Raw genomic sequence first — 18,981 nt, 5'->3', positions numbered from 1 at the left:
CCTTAAATGCAAATTCTCCTCTGGGTTCTGGTACAAAAAATGATAACATTTCCTCATCTTCAGGATTTAGCAGAAAGGACAGCTCTCTTTGTAGTGCTTGAAACTTCCCTGTAATTCCTTGGATTTGTCGTGATTCCTCAGTTTCCACACAATGACTTGCTGCCCAGGTGTGCCTTGCTTCTGTCACGTGCTCTGCATCTCAGGTGTTTTGTTTACTTTGTCATCAGATAGAGCAGCTTGTTTGCCTAGAACAGAAGCTATGGCTTTGCAGCTCTTCCTGCCACCTTCATCAATAATGCATGTAGAAACATGGAGAGGTTTAAAATTAAAAGAGGCTTAGATAATTGCCTTTGTCATTTGCCAGATTTGGGCAAAAGATTATGATCTAAGTCAATAAAAAAATTATACTCTTGGCAGGTGTCTTATAAAGTGTGGACTTCTTTGCAGTATGTTGGCAGGGGAAAGCCTGGGCTGCCAAAAGCCTTTGTTCAGCAGAGGAATCATGCAGCAGGTCTTTTTAATTGAAATGCACCACAGAACAGCTTTAATGTGTGAAACAGCTTTCCTGTATACATGAAAAACTAGACAAAAATGAAGAGCATGATGATGATGTCATGTGTATTTCCCAAGGGGAAGTGCAGGAGGGATTTGCATGTGGAGTAGATGATACAGCCCCAAATACTGCTCTGTCCCTATGCTCCACCACCTGCCCCAGCAGCACCCTGTGTCTTGCACTCCTTTCTGGGATGCTGCTTATACTCATTTTCCCCAGCCCACAGCCCTGCCTCTGTCCAGCAGCATAGCCTCGTCTATTTATATTACAGATCTATTTATATTGTTTCAGGATAACTTTCATCATTGTTCCAAGTGTGTCTGGAAAGAGAGACAGAGGCTTGCCATGTAGCTGCAGACATTAGAAAACAGGGGAAAGAAATACTTCATCCTCTGCAAATGTTTTCCCTCTTGGCTTGTGGGGCTGGTGTTTCACTTAACTTCAACCAAATGTCAAATAAAGCAGGACTGCTTGAAAAGAAGTTGTCCTTAATTTATGGAGTTTCTTGTAAACAAGAATCAACTCTTGGTTCCCCTTCCCTTCCTGCTTATGTTTTCCTCCTGCACTGCTGAGGGAGAACTTCCCCTTGTCTCTCTGCTGTAAAGACATTGTCTCTCAGCCCTTTTTCCTTCCTACTCAAGTGTTGCAACTTAGGTGTGGTGGTGCCTTATCTCTCTGTTTTCTTTGTTAGCCTCTTCTGTCTCTCAAAAAGCAAAGGGAACAATGTTTTGAAGATGAGTCTCTTCAGCAGGGCCAGCAATAAGATTGGAAGTCAGACTTTGTGATACAAGCACAAAGCCACTGATCAGATGGGTGTTTTTAAAAGGCATTGGGGCAGAAATTGAAATTTAATTTCTGAGCCTCTTCCCTGTATCATTAGAAAACCACTACCCTGTATTAAATACAGCACTTTCATCTTTTTGTAAATGTGTGTTCTGGGTGGAAGTTCCTAGTTATTGGTGTGTAATGAGACATGTGTCCCCAAATGCCTTCTGGAACAGCTGTCTCTAGTTCCATAATGTGGCTTTGCAGAAATTATATTCATTGCTGTGAAAAACAGGTATCCATGACAAGTGTAGTGGAAATCTGTAGCTATGTAGGTGCCCCTGGGCTGTGACTCAGGGTTGTGGGCAGTGCTATGCTGAAATGCAGCACATGGATGTGAACAGACAGGGCTCCTCAGAAGTCCTGCTTTAGGCTTGTTTCTAGCCCTACAGGCTTGAAATAGAAGAGGGTAATCTTAAAACAAATTTCAAGAGATTAATTTTACTTTTAGATAAAGGTTTTTAATTTTGTAATGCCTCCCTCCTAAAAAGCCCCAAACATTTGCCAGCAGAAGTATGAGACTCCAAGGGAATAACTGAAAGCTGCTGACTCTGTTTCCTGTCCTCACCTTTCACTGATTCCCGGGGATGCTGCTGCAGTGGATGATTTGGGAGCACACTGGCATCTGAGGAAAAAGGTCTAAAGGCAAGGGAAGAGGATATCAAAAAGTAACCTTATAGGACAGAGGGAGACAGAGAAAACTTTAACTTAAAAAAGTTAACTAGGAGACAGAGTTGTAATATGTTGTTAAAACGTGAGCAGACTTAGTACCCAGGCTTCTCTTCTGTGTTTCGTTGCTTTCCCTGGAGGACTAAAACTGAACTAGTATTTGCACTAACTGCTGTTCCCTCATCTCAGCTTTATTGGTTGCTTTGATCTAAGAATTCAGCAGACTCAGAAGTTTTATTCCTTGTGCTTGACTGTTTCCAAGATTTCCAGTGGTTCAAATTTTATTGCAAATTTCACAATATTTGATATTTTCCATCAGAGTTCAGCTTCAGAGTTCTAGGATTACAAGGAAATCCTTATTTTAAATTGCTCCTACACTTCAAAGTTGGAGGCAGGGAGCACGTGAAAGCACAAACATTTGAAACAGAAAGACCAAAAGGCAAATAATTGGACTTTTTCTTATTATTCTTAATCTGTTCTAATTATTTGCAGAGGATCTGACTTGTGATTTATTTGCTGTTTGGTACTGAAAATTGATGTGCTCGGTGGTGTGTTTTGTTGGCTTTTCTTTTGTGACCACCCAGAATCTCCTTATCCATTCTGTAAAAAGAGGTCTCCATTGTCCTTGACCAGATGTTTCTTACATATACCGACTTTTTTGCATAGTGTCAAAATGTTTGATGCTTCAGCCAGGAGGGCAGTGTCAGGGTCACAGATAATATTGTGTACACTGTTCAGCTTCAGGGAGTTTTGGTTTGTGGATTTGGATTTGTTTTGGGTTGTGGTTTTTTTTTTCTTTTCAGCTTATGTTACCTGACCCCTTCTATTCCTGTTCATATTGAGTTATAAACGTGGAGATAGCCAGAGTACTCCCTTTGAGAAGAAGGTTGTGTGGATGTTTGTAAGGGACTTGTTATTAACCAAGCAAATTGATATAACAGAAATAGTGAGTAGCTGAAAGTCACTATGTTACATGTCACCATTCAGTGTTCAGACAGTAAGAAATTTTTCTGAGCATTCCCGGCAAATAAACCGGAGTGGAAATATGTATTGTTAGAGATGGAAATGTGCACTGTGCCAGGTGTTCATCTGGGGAGCTGAACAGCTGAGGTGGTGCTTCTCTCCCACAATCCTCTTGATTTCACATTTCGTTTTTGGCAGTTCATCCTTGTCACGTTGTCTGTTTCCCTCATCTCTTCTTCCTGCCGTGTTTCAACAGATCTGGTGGCTGGATCCAGAGCTGACATATGGCAATGCCAAGCCCTTTGTCTTCACACAGGGACACTCAGTGTGTAACCGTTCCTTCTTCCCCTGCTTCGACACCCCTGCAGTGAAATGCACCTACTCAGCTACTGTCAAGGTAAGGGATGCCTGTGGATAGTTCACAGAGCTCTTAGTTGCTGTTGAGCTCTGTATAACTTGTGAAAGTATAGTTACATCGTGTATTTTTAGCAGTTTACATCTGCTAAAAATATTGTGATTCAGTGTTATAAAGAATACTGATTTTTTTTGGTCTAATTCTGGTTCTTGGGCCAGAATCAGGGTAGTGCCACAAAGGTAACTGTTGCCTACTGTGCTTGGGTCTTGCCTTCCAATACTCATTGCTGAAGAAGTAATTGTGAAATAAAAATATGAGAGAGAATTTGCCTGGCCCCTTCCAATAGTGGTTCTTGATGATGATGATTGTACCAATTTTTGAAAGAAAAAAACTAAAGTCTTTTGAAATCAGCATCAAATAATGTTGCATTTTGTATAGATGAAATAATTTAATATGTGGATGCTTTTGGGGCAGCTGGCATATAGGAGGAGTAATATCTTTGGTTGATATGTTTTCATGTATTGGGCAGATTGTAGTATAAAACCTCACAGAAATATTACATTTTGTGTTATGTAAATGATTTTTTTTAATGTACATCATCAGGCATAGATGAAAATGAACCAGAGATCTGTGGTTCAGTAATTCAGCTGTGATTATCTGGTGAGTTGATGTGTATGATGATGGTCTTCCAGGCTCCAGCAGGCATACAGGTGTTGATGAGTGCCACCCAAAGTTCCTACCTAGAAGAGGAAGGTGTATATCAATTTTACATGGAATATCCAGTTCCTGCTTACCTAGTGGCCCTGGTGGCTGGAGACCTCATACATGCAGACATAGGTCCAAGGTAAGATTTGCAGTGAGTTCATTCTGCATTTTATGTCTCTGTACAGTGCTTCATACTGTAAAGTAGCAAGGATGTTGAGTCATTGATAAGGGAACAGTTGGGTTCATGAGTTCTCAGCACAGAAAGAGTCTGAAGTGTAGTTGGGTATAAAGAAATTCATGGCACTGCACTGGCAAAGATATATTTCTTTCATAAATGTTGCCCACTGTTCCCTGAAGTCATTACAGCTGCTTTCTCATTGCCTTGTTGAAGGGATTTTGGGTTACATCTTGCCATGTTCCATGGAGCATTAGTCTAGGATGGCCAGGTCTGATGGGAGGTCTCCTTGCTCTATTACCATACATGGAAGTGTGGTAAGCAGTCAGGCTATTTTTTTTTTTTTTCCTAAGAGATAATTCAGTTTGCTGAAGTATCACCTGATGTTTTCTGTTTCCTGACAGGAGCAGAGTGTGGGCAGAGCCTTGCCTGCTGCCAACAGCCATCAGCAAGCTTTCTGGCATTGTTGAACGCTGGTTGACTGCTGCAGAGAGTCTGTATGGCCCCTATATATGGGGAAGGTGAGTTTTATCAGTCTTCTGAGAATGTGCAATGGGAACAAAATAAAACAGTATTGAGAAATGATCATGCTTTCTCCCTATAGCAGGGCAGACTAGCATTTCAACTGGCAGCATTGTAGTAGATGAAAACAGACTCTGGAGTTTTGTTTCCACAAGTGGCAGGAAGGACCGTGGAGGCATGGAGGTGTTTTAGCTGGTTTGCAGTGGAAAGATCACTGTTTAGGAACCTGCAGTTTGAACTGGAGGTTTCTAAACAGCGGATCTTTCCTGAGGAATGAGGGTTTTCATACTACCGTGTTTTGTGATGGAAGTCCAGCACTGGGCCAGACACCATTTAAAATGTATGGTCGTTTTATTTATCTCATTTAGGTTGTTTTATTTATCTCATTTATTTCTGCATTTATTGTGGCATGCCTGAGAATACTGAAAATCTCAGTACAGACTCATTAAGAGTCCAAGTCCCCCAAGCCAATATTAATAGCTCTTGAATAGCTTGACTGTGTATTAAAAAAGAGTGGTTTTGAGAGAATACTTGCCTCTTTGGATGGGAGAAAATGTTTACAAATGTTTCCTATATTTCTTTGCTGAAGGTAAGCAGGAAGATTGCTTGTTGTTGCCTTAACAAGTATTGCTTGAAATAATCCGAGAACATGGCCCAGTGTGCCAGTGCTGATCACTGGTAAAGAAGTTTAGAAAACAAGACAAATATTACTGTTGTGTTCCGAAGCAGATGATTAAAGTTATTTTGCTGACACTGCATGTGTAGGAAATAAATTCCTTCATTAACAGCTTCCTAGCCTCTCTCTTTCCTGGGAGCCTCTGGGGACTCAGCATTGTGTTACACCACTGTTTATAGTGTAAACAGTTTTTGTGGCTCCCAGATATACAACTTGTGATGAGTTTGTGTGTGTGAAGGGAGCACAATGCTTCTTTTGATGACATCAAAAAACTGTCAGGTCTTTACATCCAAACATAAGCAGGTCCTTGGCCAACAAAATAAATTGTGATCCTTTGATCAGAATTAGGCACCACTGGTACAGAAAGTTTGTTTCTGAAGTCCAAAGAAGGTCTCACAAGAGCCTTCCCTAAAGAAAGAAAAATGTTACCGTGTCTTCTGAAAACAGAAAATGTTACTGGTTGTCTTCTAGCTGCAATTTACTCATCTCCTTTCTTCTTTCTTCTCTCCCTAATTTTAGATATGACATTGTTTTTCTTCCTCCTTCCTTCCCTATTGTTGCCATGGAAAACCCATGCCTGACCTTCATCATCTCTTCCATTCTGGAGAGCGATGAGTTTTTGATCATTGACGTCATTCATGAAGTTGCCCACAGCTGGTTTGGGAACGCGGTCACCAACGCCACATGGGAGGAGATGTGGCTGAGCGAGGGCCTGGCCACCTACGCACAGCGCCGGATCACCACCGAGACCTACGGTACAGCTGCAGAAACTTCTCCTTGTGCTCCTTCTTACCTTCTTCAACTCAGAGCTGCCTGCTTGGAGTATTTGCCTTGGAAGCTCAGAAGTCTGTAGGGAGCTGGTTTTCAGTTAGGTTTTGTTTTATTTCTGGAACACACACCCACACACAGCCCCAAACTTTGTGTTGAACATCTTGCATACTTAGACTTTGATGTCTTGGCTTTAGTGGGCTCAATACCAGATATGGTACCAGGGGCTTTGAGTGAGGTGTGTTAGCACAATGCTGTGGGGATTTGGAACTACTGTTGGGTACCAGGCAGGTGCTGATATGTCAGAGCAAGGTCAGCAGAGGATGCTTCAGAGAAATATGTAAGAATCTTATAAAAGTTACATTGTGAAATAGCTGTCCTCTGAACAAGTGTCCTTTTAATTCTGATCAGTTAGTAGCTACCTACTGTTAAAAAGAATGATGGCAGTAGCATTAAAAAAAAAGTGCAGGTTTATGTAGCTGTTTGTGTGCTGGAGGCTTCCTGCAGGATTGTAAACCCTGCCTTTGCTTGTGTCAGTGAATTTCACAGGTCAGTTTTATGGTGCTGTCTTTAGAATATATAAGTAGTAAATTATTTCTCTTTCTTTTAAGTTTAATTGGCTTGTTATTGAAGTGAATAATGGGAATGTATGCTTTTCTAGTTTGTCCTGTTATATTCTTAAAAGCCAGTTCCATGTGTTTTCTCATCCAATGTAAACAATCTTAGAAAAGTTCCTAGAAATCTTGATAGCAAAAATGTTTAGAAGAAAGCATTTGTTTTTATTCATGTATGTTGTTTTTGGACATGATGACAAGTTTAGGCAAAGAAGTGCTCTGAGCATCTATGGAGATGTTACAATGCATATTATATATCTTTGAAAGCTGTTTTATGTTGAGTAATTCTCAGTGAGTAGTAGTGTCCTAAGTCACATTATGCATGGCAGGAAGGTGGGTAGGTCAGCAGATATCAACCTGTTCATCATCTTAGTCTGTTCCATCCAACATAGAACAAAATCCTTGCTGATTTTGGTCTGTTCTGTAGAACTGGTTGTTTCAAGAAACATTTGCTGGGAAACTAAAATATGTCTTTCCCTGTGCAATTCTTTAGTAAGCTCTTTCTCCATTCTGTTTTGTTTCCAAGACAAACCTTTGATCTCAATCTTACCATTACTGACATAATTTCTGGAGTATCTTCTGTTGATAGTAAATAGGCATCTTTGCAATGATATTGTTTAGGGAAATTTGAGTTCACTGACTACCACTCCTCTTGGATCTTGCTTAATTCTTCTCTCTGTAGCCTGAAGTAATTGCCCTTAACACTAGTTACCCTAGTTCTTGCTTTCCCCTGGGAAGCGCGTCCACTTCTTTCTCTGCTCATTCAGGTTCTCCTGTTTTCCAGATACATCCTGGTTTTCAATTCACGTTTGGCTATGTAGGATTCAGGTGTTACATTGAGACACTGAGGTTGTACCTATGTAACAAACCCTAACTTCAGGTTAAAAACTCAGCAAAGAAGGCTAAAATTTTAATAGTTATGGGTGTTAAGTATCTTCTGAATCTGAAAATTCATTTTCTGCAGCTTCTAATGTCTGCAAGGGCATAGGAAAGATCTCTTGACTTGGCAGTATAATACAGCTAGTTTGGTTTGAAAGCATGGAATGCCCTACATTGCAGTTAGGGAGAAGGAAGAGCTTACCCAATCACAGCTGTAAAAAGTCCTAATGAGAGGAAGGTGAAATACTTAGGGCAAAAACCAGGTAGGATGATAGCTAAAGCTTAAAAAATATACACAGGATCTGTAATACAATAACCAAATTCAATTCTTTTCTCTTTCTACTCAAGAGGTGACATTTGCTTAGTAATATCCTTGGCACCGAGTATGGAATTGTGTTTACTATTCTACCAGTGACAGTATGTTTTTGTAGCACTTGATTGCTCCCTGAAAGTTACCTGTACAGTACTTTTTTCAGTGCTGCTCTCCTTATCTTGCAAGAACTGATGAGATGATGTCAAGGATGTAAACTTCAGCATAGTTTTCATGCTGTTTTGGTGTCCAGTGAAGCCTGATGCACAATCAGAGTGAGCAAATACATTGGGTTAGGCTCTGACTTCCATTACTAATTACAAGGATGTTCTGCACTCAAGTTTCTCTGCCATTACATTACTGTGATTCTGTCTGACTGTTCTGTCTTTGCACTTGCAGCAGCTTTTAGTTTGTCCCTGTGCCAGTCCTGCACAGATCAGCTTTTGCTGATCATTTTCCCACAACTAACAAGTTACTTTCTGGGATAGGAGCTGCCTTCACATGTTTGGAGACTGCATTCCGCCTTGATGCTCTCCACAGACAGATGAAGCTCCTTGGAGAAGACAACCCGGTCAGCAAGCTTCAGGTTAAACTGGAGCCAGGTATTGCTTTTGGCTGAGGCTGCTCTACACAAAATTATACACCTCTGTATATCCATGGTGGAATATTGACAAAAAAATGACTAATATTTACATATCTCTTTTGGGAAAAAAAAAAAAAAAAAAAAAGAAATATTGGCTGGTAAGCCGGTCTAAAAACAAGTAAGGAAGTTTTGCTTTTAAGCTTTTTCAAGGTTGGATAACTCATTTTTATAGTTATTGTTCTGTATAAGAACAGACTTACTGAGTAGAAAGAATGTGAAAAACTGCCTTGAAAGCTGTGTGGGTTTACAATTCTGGATATGTAAAATAAAGTATTTTAAATGGAAATATTTGGAAACATAATATAAAATCCTCTGCTATTCAATTTTCCTCTCTTTATGTGTTCATGTAAGAACTATGTATTTAGCATGCAGATAAACAGGTACTCGCTTTAAGTTGAGCTGTGCTGAGGCTGTTTGGTTATTCCCTGAGCCAGATGCATGACTGCACTCTAGATTTACCTATCTCCTTCACTGGTAGTTCTCTAGTTCTGTGGTCACAGTTGGGTGGGTGAAGCTGTCTTCTATCTAGATGATGTTTAAAACAACCTAAAATGCAAGTGGAGATGATACTGGAGTCAAATGGAATGGAAAAGTATGTGTGAAAGCCTGAAGAAAGGAGCAAGTGGTGATTACCTTTTATTGAAATCTTTGAAAATTTGTGGTATGGTGATTCCCAGAACCTGGCACTGAAAAAAGGAAAAAGAATTTGTCTTCAATTTCCAGATCTGTTTTCAGTGACCTCTAGTTTGAAGTGACTTATTCCATTGGGAGTTACTACTTACCTTACAATGACTGATTAAAAAAAAAAAAAAAATTCAGGCTGTGTCTTTGGACTGCATCTATTTATTTACTGCAGTAACTTAAATGTACTGACAACAAGTTTAGTTTTTTTTAAGTCACTATGTCTCAGCTTGGTGATCTCTAAGGAGTCTGTATAACTCAGAAGGGCTGGAAATCACTCTCCTCATTAGTTTCTTATCATGTCTTCTTTCAGGTGTAAATCCCAGTAATTTAATGAACCTCTTCACCTATGAGAAAGGCTACTGCTTTGTTTACTACCTGTCCCAGCTCTGTGGTGACCCCAGACACTTTGACTCCTTCCTAAGAGTGAGTGTAAATATGTGTTTTCCTGAGACTTAGAGCTGATTTTTTGTTGTTGTAGTTTGGGTTTTTTTTTCCCAGATTCTTTAACTGTGGCTAATTGTTAAGGGTAAAGTTGAATACAAGTATGTCAGAGATGGAGGAAAGTTGTGGGCCTGTCAACTTATGTGAGTCTTTGTACAAGATTTCTGAGATTCTGAGCTCATGAGGTGCTAGATACAGAGTAGTAGTATATATTTGTTATCTCTTGTTCTGTGCTCCGAGTAATTAGAAAGCTGTTCCAGCACAGATTGTGTGTGACTGGAAAGATGTGACTTGATTCACTACTAAGAAGTGTTAACTTGGATTTTTTACCCAGGGTGACAAAGGGTATGGGTTACTGTATTGGGGCAGGTTTGTGCCTGGAAGCACACTTGCAAAACCTATAGAAAATTGTCAGCTACTGCTTTGTTTTGGAAAAGGAAAATGAAATGATACTGAGCTGTCAATGTATTTGCAACTACTCTTTTTTTTCTATTTTCTTTATTTAACTGGGTGAGGAGGGAGAATATTTTTCTTCATTTTTTTAATTGTTCCTACTCTTATGCTTGTATTTTTTTGTTGTTGTCGTTATTGTTGTGGCATGCAGTGATTCTACATGAAAAGGAAACTGTCTTGCTCCTAATCACAATTTGAACATTTTACTATTTTAGGCCTACATTGAGAAATATAAATTTACCAGCGTTGTGGCTCAAGATCTTCTGGATTCCTTCCTGAATTTTTTTCCAGAGCTGAAAGAGCAATGTGTTGAGAGCAAAGCAGGTAGGAGATTTACTAAGTTAACTGTAAGCACTGTAGAAAACCTGGATGATGAATTTTGAGCTTGGCTTGGAGGATGCACAGGGAAATGCTAAGGCAAACAAAATAGTTCAGCAAGAGCCAGATGTTCTTGACAGAATTTGTGGCTACTGCTTCTACACTGGGGAATGAGAACCTCTGAAATTGCTGACGATTTTGGCATTAATCAGCTGAGTGTCCCTTGGTTAACTTTCTCATTAACTCACCTTTCACTCTGCAGACAGAATGATCAGTGCTTGTGAGATTTACACACGCTTAAATGCAGGGAAAAGGTGAACACACTTTGAAATTTCGTCTATTTTAATAACAGAAAACATGCTTTGAGAACTGTAACTTTCCTAAGATCCTACCCATACATATAAAATCTCTTCTAGAATGTTTCACTTTCCCTTATATCCCCTATTTATAGCTGTTGGTGGATTTCTGGAAGGTCTGTGGCCTACCAGGTGCTTATTATCTCACTTTCTTAAAGAAATGAGACTCGTGTTATCCTGCCATGTGTCCATCCCTGTGAATAGCTATTGAACCCATTGGACAGTTTAAAGCAGACCAGCAGAGTACAGCTCTTAAGGATCCTGGGTGCCTGCAGGCTTTGTGGAGAGGAAAGTGCCTGTGGAGGTGAGAGAGTTTACTGTGGGAAAAGCTGCAGCATGAGCTCAGCAGTTCTGTGTTTTATTTGGCCCACTAGTAGGCTAGTGAGTTAACCACAGAAGTTGCTAATTTTTGCCTGGCTAATATTCTGGGGATGCAGAAGGTAGGGGTTTTAGTGTAGATGGTGTGGAACAGGAAGTATTGCCATGGGTTAGAAAAGTACAGAGGTGGTAAAAGGTCAAGAGGAGCAGCTCTGCTTCAAAGCAGGCTCTGCTGCTTGTGAAGAAACTTTTTTTAAAAAAAATAGTTGCATAAATAAATATAAATTGCTTGGGTTTACTGGTGGGTAAGAGGAGTTTAGTCATCCCTTTCACCTCTTTTTTTGTTTTTCTAAAATGGGTTTTCTCCATATTTGTCAGTCTTCCTCAAAATTCTGAGAGAGAAATGCAGGCACACAAATATTAGAGCATAATTTGAACATAGGTACTTGTCAGCCTTAAGAGCTGTTTTAAGAGCATGCGTGTTTCTTTTACTTACTGTACTGCTGAGCTCTAGAAAACTCAAAGTGAGGTTTGGAGCAGTTTGGCTGGCACTCTTCCAGGTGTTCCATAGGCTATCCCAATGAGGCTGCTAAGACTGTTGTGTCACTAGAACTATTGGTTGCTGTTGTTACAACCTCCCTTAACTATATTAGAAGCAGTCCTGAGCTTTGAGGCAGCCAAGCCACCTGCAGAGATCTGTGCTCCACATTTTTGGTGCTCCTCATTCTAGGACTGGAGTTTGAACGTTGGCTCAATGCTACAGGACCTCCGTTAGCTGAGCCAGACTTATCTCAGGGATCCAGTCTGACCAGACCAGTGGAGACACTCTTCAAACTCTGGACCACAGAGCCTCTGGACTCTGTTGCTGCTGCCAGCAGTGTTGACCTCACGAAATGGAGAACGTTCCAAACTGTGCTTTTCCTGGACAGATTGCTGGATGGATCACCACTGCCACATGGTGAGTACTCTCTCCAGGATAGTAGAAAATTATCCCTGGAATAATTGATTGAATTCTAAAGATCTCTGCCTCTGGTTGACATTATAATTCACGTAAAGTCAGGTTGATGTCCCAGGGGATGTCACAGAGGGATTGGAATAGGAGATCTTCAAAAGTCTTTCCCAGCCCAACAGATTCTATGATTCTGTGTTTGAGTTTTTATTATCTGATGACCCTCAAAATTGACCAAATAGGTCATAGTTCTTTCTCTGTGTATGTGCTCTCTTCAGAGGTGATAAAAAAGCTCTCGGAATGTTACTCCTCTCAGCTGGACTCCATGAACGCAGAAATCCGTATCCGCTGGTTGCAGATTGTAGTCCGAAATGACTATTACCCAGACCTTTACAAAGTCCGTCGCTTCTTGGAAAACCAGGTACTAACTGCTGGATTAAACTCACTGCACCTCTCAGTGCATGAGACATGTGCATGAGACATGCGACGTGAAAGACCTTGGAACTTCTACTTCCTGGCCAAGTGTAGCCCAGGTGTGTTGTGAAGGGGCTGAGCATTGCTCACCTGCTAGTGGTGGGGAGGAATGGGCAGATGTAATTTCAAATGCCTACAGATAATCTCTTCTTTTCTAGCCTGACTCAATACCCTTGTCCCAGCTCTGCCCCATGCATTTTATGTATTGCTTTGCAGCAGTCCTGGCTTTTCCAGAGCACAAGTTTTTGCACTACTGAATCATGTGATTATTTGAATATTTACACTTCAAGCAAGGCTAGGGCTCATCAAGTTATTTTCAGTAGTTGTTATAGTGCTGGAGCAAAAGGTTAATGCATGTGTTCAGTGTGGCCTCTTCTATTTGACCTTTAAAAATAGTTGTGTTATTTGTGGAAGTAGCTCAGTCTCAGAGAGCAGATTTTTTTTTTTATTACCATTCATAAAAATCCTTGCATCAGGCTTAGAATAGACTCATCTGTCTTTTGAAGAAATGTGTTGCTTGTCTCCCGTCTGAAGTTACTCAGGGCTGTTGGAGTGTAGCTGTAGAAGAGCTGAACTTCTTGACTTTTATTGAAATGTTTTTATCTTGTTTTCCTTTTTTTGTAGATGTCTCGGATGTACACAATTCCACTTTACGAGGACCTTTGCACTGGCACTCTCAAGTCTTTTGCCTTAGAAATTTTTTACCAGACCCAAAACCAGCTGCACCCCAATTTGCGGAAAACGATCCAACAGATCTTATCCCAGGGCTTGAATCCACTTCCTGCCATAGACACTACAGCAGTCACTACAGACACACCAGCAATGGTGCTTGAGGACAAAGTCTCAGAGGCCACAAATGGTGCCATTTCACTCAGGGATGTCAACGTGTCTGCTTAGATCACCAGTTCATGCCAGCCACGAAGCTTGAAAATGGGGACAGGAACAGAGGAAAGATACCAAGCATTGCCTCCTTTCCCTCAGCCTTGCAGCTGCAGTGTGTTGTAACTGGATTTCTCTCCCAAAACACAAAGCAAATGTGCCTTCAAGTATCCAGTGTGTAATACTGCCAGGTTTCAGAGTTCTCCACCAGCTGTGTGACGAATATTTTGATTCAGTTTTTACTGGGCAGGGACTCCTGGGCTGTTGCTTCTCCATGGAAAGTGGATAGTTCCCTTTCCTGAGGCTCTTCTGGATGGTCTCTTCAGATTTGTTGTTTGGTGGGAGGGTGCTCTTTTTCTTCTTACTTTTTTTTTTTTTTTTTTTTTGTCTGGGGCCACTGAGGCTGTGGAGTATGTCCTACTTGCTGTGTGTATGTTGCTGGGGAGTGCGTATGTGTCAGGCTGTCATTGTGCTAATATTTGGGCTAAAGTTCTGCAAAGGAGAGACTCAGGAATTGTTAGTGGCAGCAAACATGCTTTCATGTTATGCTCCTTCCTGTGACAGAGGTATTGTGATTTGGGAGGAAGGGGACTAATGCTTAAATGAGAAACTAATTTTAAATAGCTCTTGTTCCCCCCTGCCCATAGGTGGCTAAATAATAATAATAATAATAATGATGATCTTTATATATATTAAAAATATATATAAAAAAGAACAGGGAAACATTATGATGGATTTGAAATCCTTCTGCTAACCCTACCCTCAGTTTCCCCTTTGCACTCAATGGGACAAGCAATAAAGAAATGTGTAGGCTTGAATTTTCAAAGTTATAATTAGGTTCCCAAATGCCATCAATTCTGGTACTAGCTGGATGCCTAAATCTTTTTAACTGTTTCGACAAGTCTAGCTGCAACCTTTGCTAGTGTGTCAGGATGTGTGGAATATGCATCAGATGCACTCTGTGTGTCTTCTATTCTGTCCTTTTGGGGAATTACCAATACCTGTAGTTTTTTTAAGATCCCCAGCATATCTTGGCCTGTAGGTCAGTTGTGAAAATATCCATGCTAAGATTTTACCGCCGTGAATAAGGTTTGCCTGAATAACAGTGGCCCTGTCATACAATAATCTGAGGGAAGCACCATCTTTCTTGATGTGAAACTTTTCAAGTCCCGCTTTACCCAAGTCTGTTTTCTGACTTATTGTGGGAGTAAGGTGCCATTTCATTTCCCTGGCATGCTGTTTCTCTGGATCAGTGGCCAGCCATGCAGGATGGGAAGACACTGTCTTCCCTCTGTGCTGTTTGGTCTCAGGAAACCAAGGGCAAAGTGTCCTGGGGTATGCAGAGTACAGGCGATGGTTCTTAGACTGTGCCACAAGCTTTTTAACATGTGGGTACCTGTGTGCTCTCTGTGAGCTCCCACAAGGTATCTCTGAGCTGATGCATCACCAGGATAGTATAAACAAAAGGCAAAACATTTGGAAAAGACTCGGCTAACAGAGATGTGAGAGAGAAATTGTTTGATACTTCAGGGCAAATTTTAGCCCTGCTATGGGGATCTGCATAGACAGGAAGAGGAGGAAATTCGGGAGGGCTTTGTTTTCTTCACCAAAAGTATCTGTTTACACCCATGTGTGGATGGGGACTTAGGTGCTGTTACTGGATCTGCATTTTCTGGCTTTAAATTAATTTGGACTTCACCATAGCCTTAGCCTGGGCTGAACTGGGATAAAGCAATAATAAACTCAGGCCTCTGTAGTGCTTCATTAGTTTTAAAAATGGGCCATCAGCATTTTTGGGCTTCAGAACTCCAAGCTCTGCTCCTTGAATGGGATTATCTTTTAAATTCTGTTTTGTTTTCCCAGAAAGGATGGAGAATGATGTTTTCTACACAAATCTCTTTCATTTTCATTTGTTTTTCTAATGAAAGAGATTTGTACAAGCTGACTTTACACTTCCAGAGCTGCCGCTGTTGGTGCTGCGTCTCCTGGACCCCACTGCCAGCAGTGGCAGCCTGGTCGAGACCAGGAACCACTAGCATTTTTTGGAATCAAGGGCCTCTGTTCTAACATATTTTATTTAGTGGGAGAATGTTTGTGACCCTGGTGGGAATTTTTCATTTACATGGATGCCTTATGATGATTGTCAAATTAAACAAAGCTTTGTGACAAGTTCAGCCTTTTGGACAGTTTTTTGGTGTCCCTGCTCTAGCTCTGTGGAAGAGCTAACTCGGTACATTGTCTTTGTTTTGTTCTTTTCTGGGGTGCAGCATAGAGGGAGTTTGGAAGCTCTTTCAAAGCCACACAGGAAGGTGCTGGAGAGGTGGCAAAACAAGCAATCAAAAATAAATATTTATTCTTACTAGAACTGACTGAAATACATCAGATCAGCTCTGTGTTTGCATAGACAACCATCAGAGCAAGGAAATGCTGGCTGAACTGAACAGACTGTTTCCTGGTTAAAGAACACAAGATGTATGTTAGTGTTTCTGCTCTCATCTCTGTGAGATCCCATCAAATGGGATCCTTTTGACCTAGGACTTGTTTTCTGAGACACTGAAGCAGAGCAAGATTTTTTGAACGTATTCCATGCATCCACCTCCAGGTACTTCTGTTTCTCCTGTGAGTGAGGAGTGCATTTTTTATTTTGTAGAGACAAAAAACTGGCAGCAAGTTTGTGAAGATAAGCCTTCCTTTTGTTGACAGAAAATAAATTGGTGCTTCAGGCTACTTGCTGTCTTGATTTCTAGTAGACTTCACATTGACAGGCAAATTAGACTGTGATTAAATAGAAACTATTTGCCTTATCTTTGGTACATTCATTTCTGATCCATTTAAGTCAGATTAGACATCAAATTGGTTTTATTCAAACAGATGCCAAGAGATTGGGTTATCTTTTTTTATTTTGAAACCGAAAACTATTACTTTATTTCATTGCAGCTTTGAGCAGGACAACAGAGGATGTAGAAATACCACTTGAGGGAAAGATCTGAAGAGCCAAACCATTTAATAGAATGGAATATTTCTGACTTAATTTTTTAGTATTTCATAGCCACGTTGGTTGATACATTCAATATATTCTTGCTAGCTACAATATACTGTGTTAAACTTGTATCAGTAATTTTGGTGTCATGTTACATTGCAACATTTTCACCGCAAACTCTATCAACCAAGAACAATTCTATCAAGTATCCCAAACATTCCTCTTCAACCAAAACTCTTTAATGTTCTTGCACTGCCGTGACCTTGGCCATTACCTTTTTTGGATAATACAGGACCTTCCGTACATCTAAGCTCATGTGCTGCACAATTCACTTAGGTCAAGTACACTTCTTCAGTCTGCTCTCCCTGTTTGTCCAAAGATAGAATGACACAGTACTGTGAACACACTAAAATCACGTCACACTTCTTTCCACACTTTTTACTATAGATTGATAAAAACTGAAAGCCACTTTGACCACAGTATCAGACTTGGTATACAAGAGAAACCATGCTAGAAATCACTGTGTGAGATTTATCAAGCCACTGTCCTCTGAGACACAGAATTATTGTCAGTTGTGAGGACACAGTTTGACACTGATTTTGTTGAAGCCCCAAGAAAATTCGTTTAGTTGTTGATTACATGCATTCCTAAAATGCATACCTAATGTCTAGTTTGGATTTGTCTACTTTTATCTTCCAGCTCTGGAAACTACTGCTTTGTTTGTGAAAGTTAAACTACTTACTGACATATAAACTACTTACCTCTTTCTCATGTAAGTACTTTTTAATTCTTAAAGAAAACAGATTGATTAGTCTGTTACTGCAAGCTGTCTTCCACAACTTCTTGTATTGATTTTGCTTGGGTGGAGCATGATGTTTCAATATCCTTTTAGAGTGGAAATTGCACATTGTTTCTCAAAAATTACCTCAATTGCTGCTGTATATTCCACATCAACTTTAAAAGAAGTTTTTACTAATATTGTCCGTTCATCCTGTTTTTTCCATTAATAACAGTAGTAATTTGGGCATCTGTTAGCATATGTCTTACCTGGACATGAGAACCTTTTAAAGATAAAGGAGGGTAGAGAAAAGCTATTCCATATTTTGGAGGTGACTTTTCACTCTATACAGAGGGATACTAGCTAGTTGCAATAAATGATTAAGCCTGTGTGAACACTTCCCTTTAGTCCTCTTCCTGCATGTACCTTCTGGACTGGAAAACTCAAGTCTTAAACCTCTGATTTCTTGTCCAGAGAATGATGATTATGTTGAACATCATATGCTCTGTGTCCAACAAGGAAGATGTTCTAATATGCTAGAGACAAGTATTTCTCTAAAAATGGAATGGCATTAGGGGGGTTTGCAGAGCACTAGACCCTTTTCCAAAATCATATTTACTGAGATGCAGCATCTTGTGTGCTGTGGTAGCCAGGCTGAAAATTTGGAGCTGTGCTTTACCTCTGTGTTTGCCTGAAGCAATGAGAGAGGTCTATAACCCCAAATACCCACTCCAAAATCTCCCTTAAGCAAAAAGATACTCTGTGCTGTTCCTTTGAAACATCTCCGATCACTGTCAGCTGAGTATTGCTGTGCCTTCCTAATCCTGGGATCAGGATTCAGAGAATTGGAAGAGCTCCCTTGCAAACAGCTTCCATGTGTCAGCATTTGCAGAAACAAACACACACATTGGGCCCAGCCACTGCTGCTCAATTACTTTTACTCCTCTCCCTGCCCTTGAACCAGTGGGAGTTGGAGACAAAAGCAAACATGGGACTTATGAAACCCCAAAACTGGCAAACAACCATGAAATTATCAAACACTATTCTAAAGGATCATCTTCATTCACATGGAAATGAGCTGGTTATTTAGCTGGACACAAATCCCTTTAAAATGTCTATAGCAATGGGACTCAACCCCTCTCAGTTTTCTTTCTTCCTTTGAGAAATGTAGCACCTATGTTAAAGTGGACTAAAGTGGACTGAGACAATAAGGCAAGTATAATTTTGTCTTAAAATGTTATCTTCAAGATTTGTCTAAATAGACCTGTGTTTTATCTTCAGGAACAGTTTAATCCAGCAGGATTGCCAAGGGGCAACAGGGAAAGTTCTCTGCTGCTCTCGTTGTAAAGAGTTTCAGGTTAACAGAAAAAAAATCACCAATTGAATACTGTATTTATTCGCCCCTTTCCAACCTTGCAGTGGGGCAGAGAAAGCGTGTCAGGTATCTGAGAGACTAAGATAATATCTATTTCTTTTCTTCTTCTAATAACTTCATAAATAAATAGTTAGGTATTTAAGTAATTAATTGTTGCAGGCTGGACCTCCTGTATTTACAGTCAGAGCTCAACATTTATCCTGCTTTCTAGAATTGGTCCTCTAATGGAATTTATGCAGTTGTGTGATCGCTGTTTCCTAAAGAATGCAGGGGTGAAATCACACAGATCAGAGCCTCACTGTTCCTGACACAGAGGCCT

General features: G+C 40.4%; 1 protein-coding gene across 2 annotated transcripts in view; it reads left to right on the top strand.

Annotated features, from left to right (window-relative positions):
- The window catches only part of ABCC5 (ATP binding cassette subfamily C member 5), a 67,505-nt gene extending 51,807 nt beyond the window's left edge, over positions 1–15,698 (top strand). For both annotated transcript variants that reach the window (XM_059855640.1, XM_059855637.1), the window contains 10 exons: positions 3,267–3,407; positions 4,058–4,209; positions 4,650–4,766; positions 5,963–6,198; positions 8,503–8,616; positions 9,652–9,764; positions 10,451–10,559; positions 11,958–12,185; positions 12,455–12,597; positions 13,275–15,698. In XM_059855640.1, the coding sequence (XP_059711623.1) occupies positions 3,267–3,407; positions 4,058–4,209; positions 4,650–4,766; positions 5,963–6,198; positions 8,503–8,616; positions 9,652–9,764; positions 10,451–10,559; positions 11,958–12,185; positions 12,455–12,597; positions 13,275–13,547 (1,626 nt within the window). In that variant the 3' untranslated portion in view covers positions 13,548–15,698. The remainder of the gene's footprint in view (positions 1–3,266; positions 3,408–4,057; positions 4,210–4,649; positions 4,767–5,962; positions 6,199–8,502; positions 8,617–9,651; positions 9,765–10,450; positions 10,560–11,957; positions 12,186–12,454; positions 12,598–13,274) is intronic.
- Positions 15,699–18,981: the final 3,283 nt, after the last annotated feature.

The sequence above is a fragment of the Haemorhous mexicanus genome, chromosome 10, assembly GCF_027477595.1.
Source record: "Haemorhous mexicanus isolate bHaeMex1 chromosome 10, bHaeMex1.pri, whole genome shotgun sequence".
NCBI classification, from domain to species: Eukaryota; Metazoa; Chordata; class Aves; order Passeriformes; family Fringillidae; genus Haemorhous; species Haemorhous mexicanus.
The sequence above is the reverse complement of the archived record's forward strand: the minus strand, read 5'-3'. Positions and strand labels throughout refer to the sequence as shown.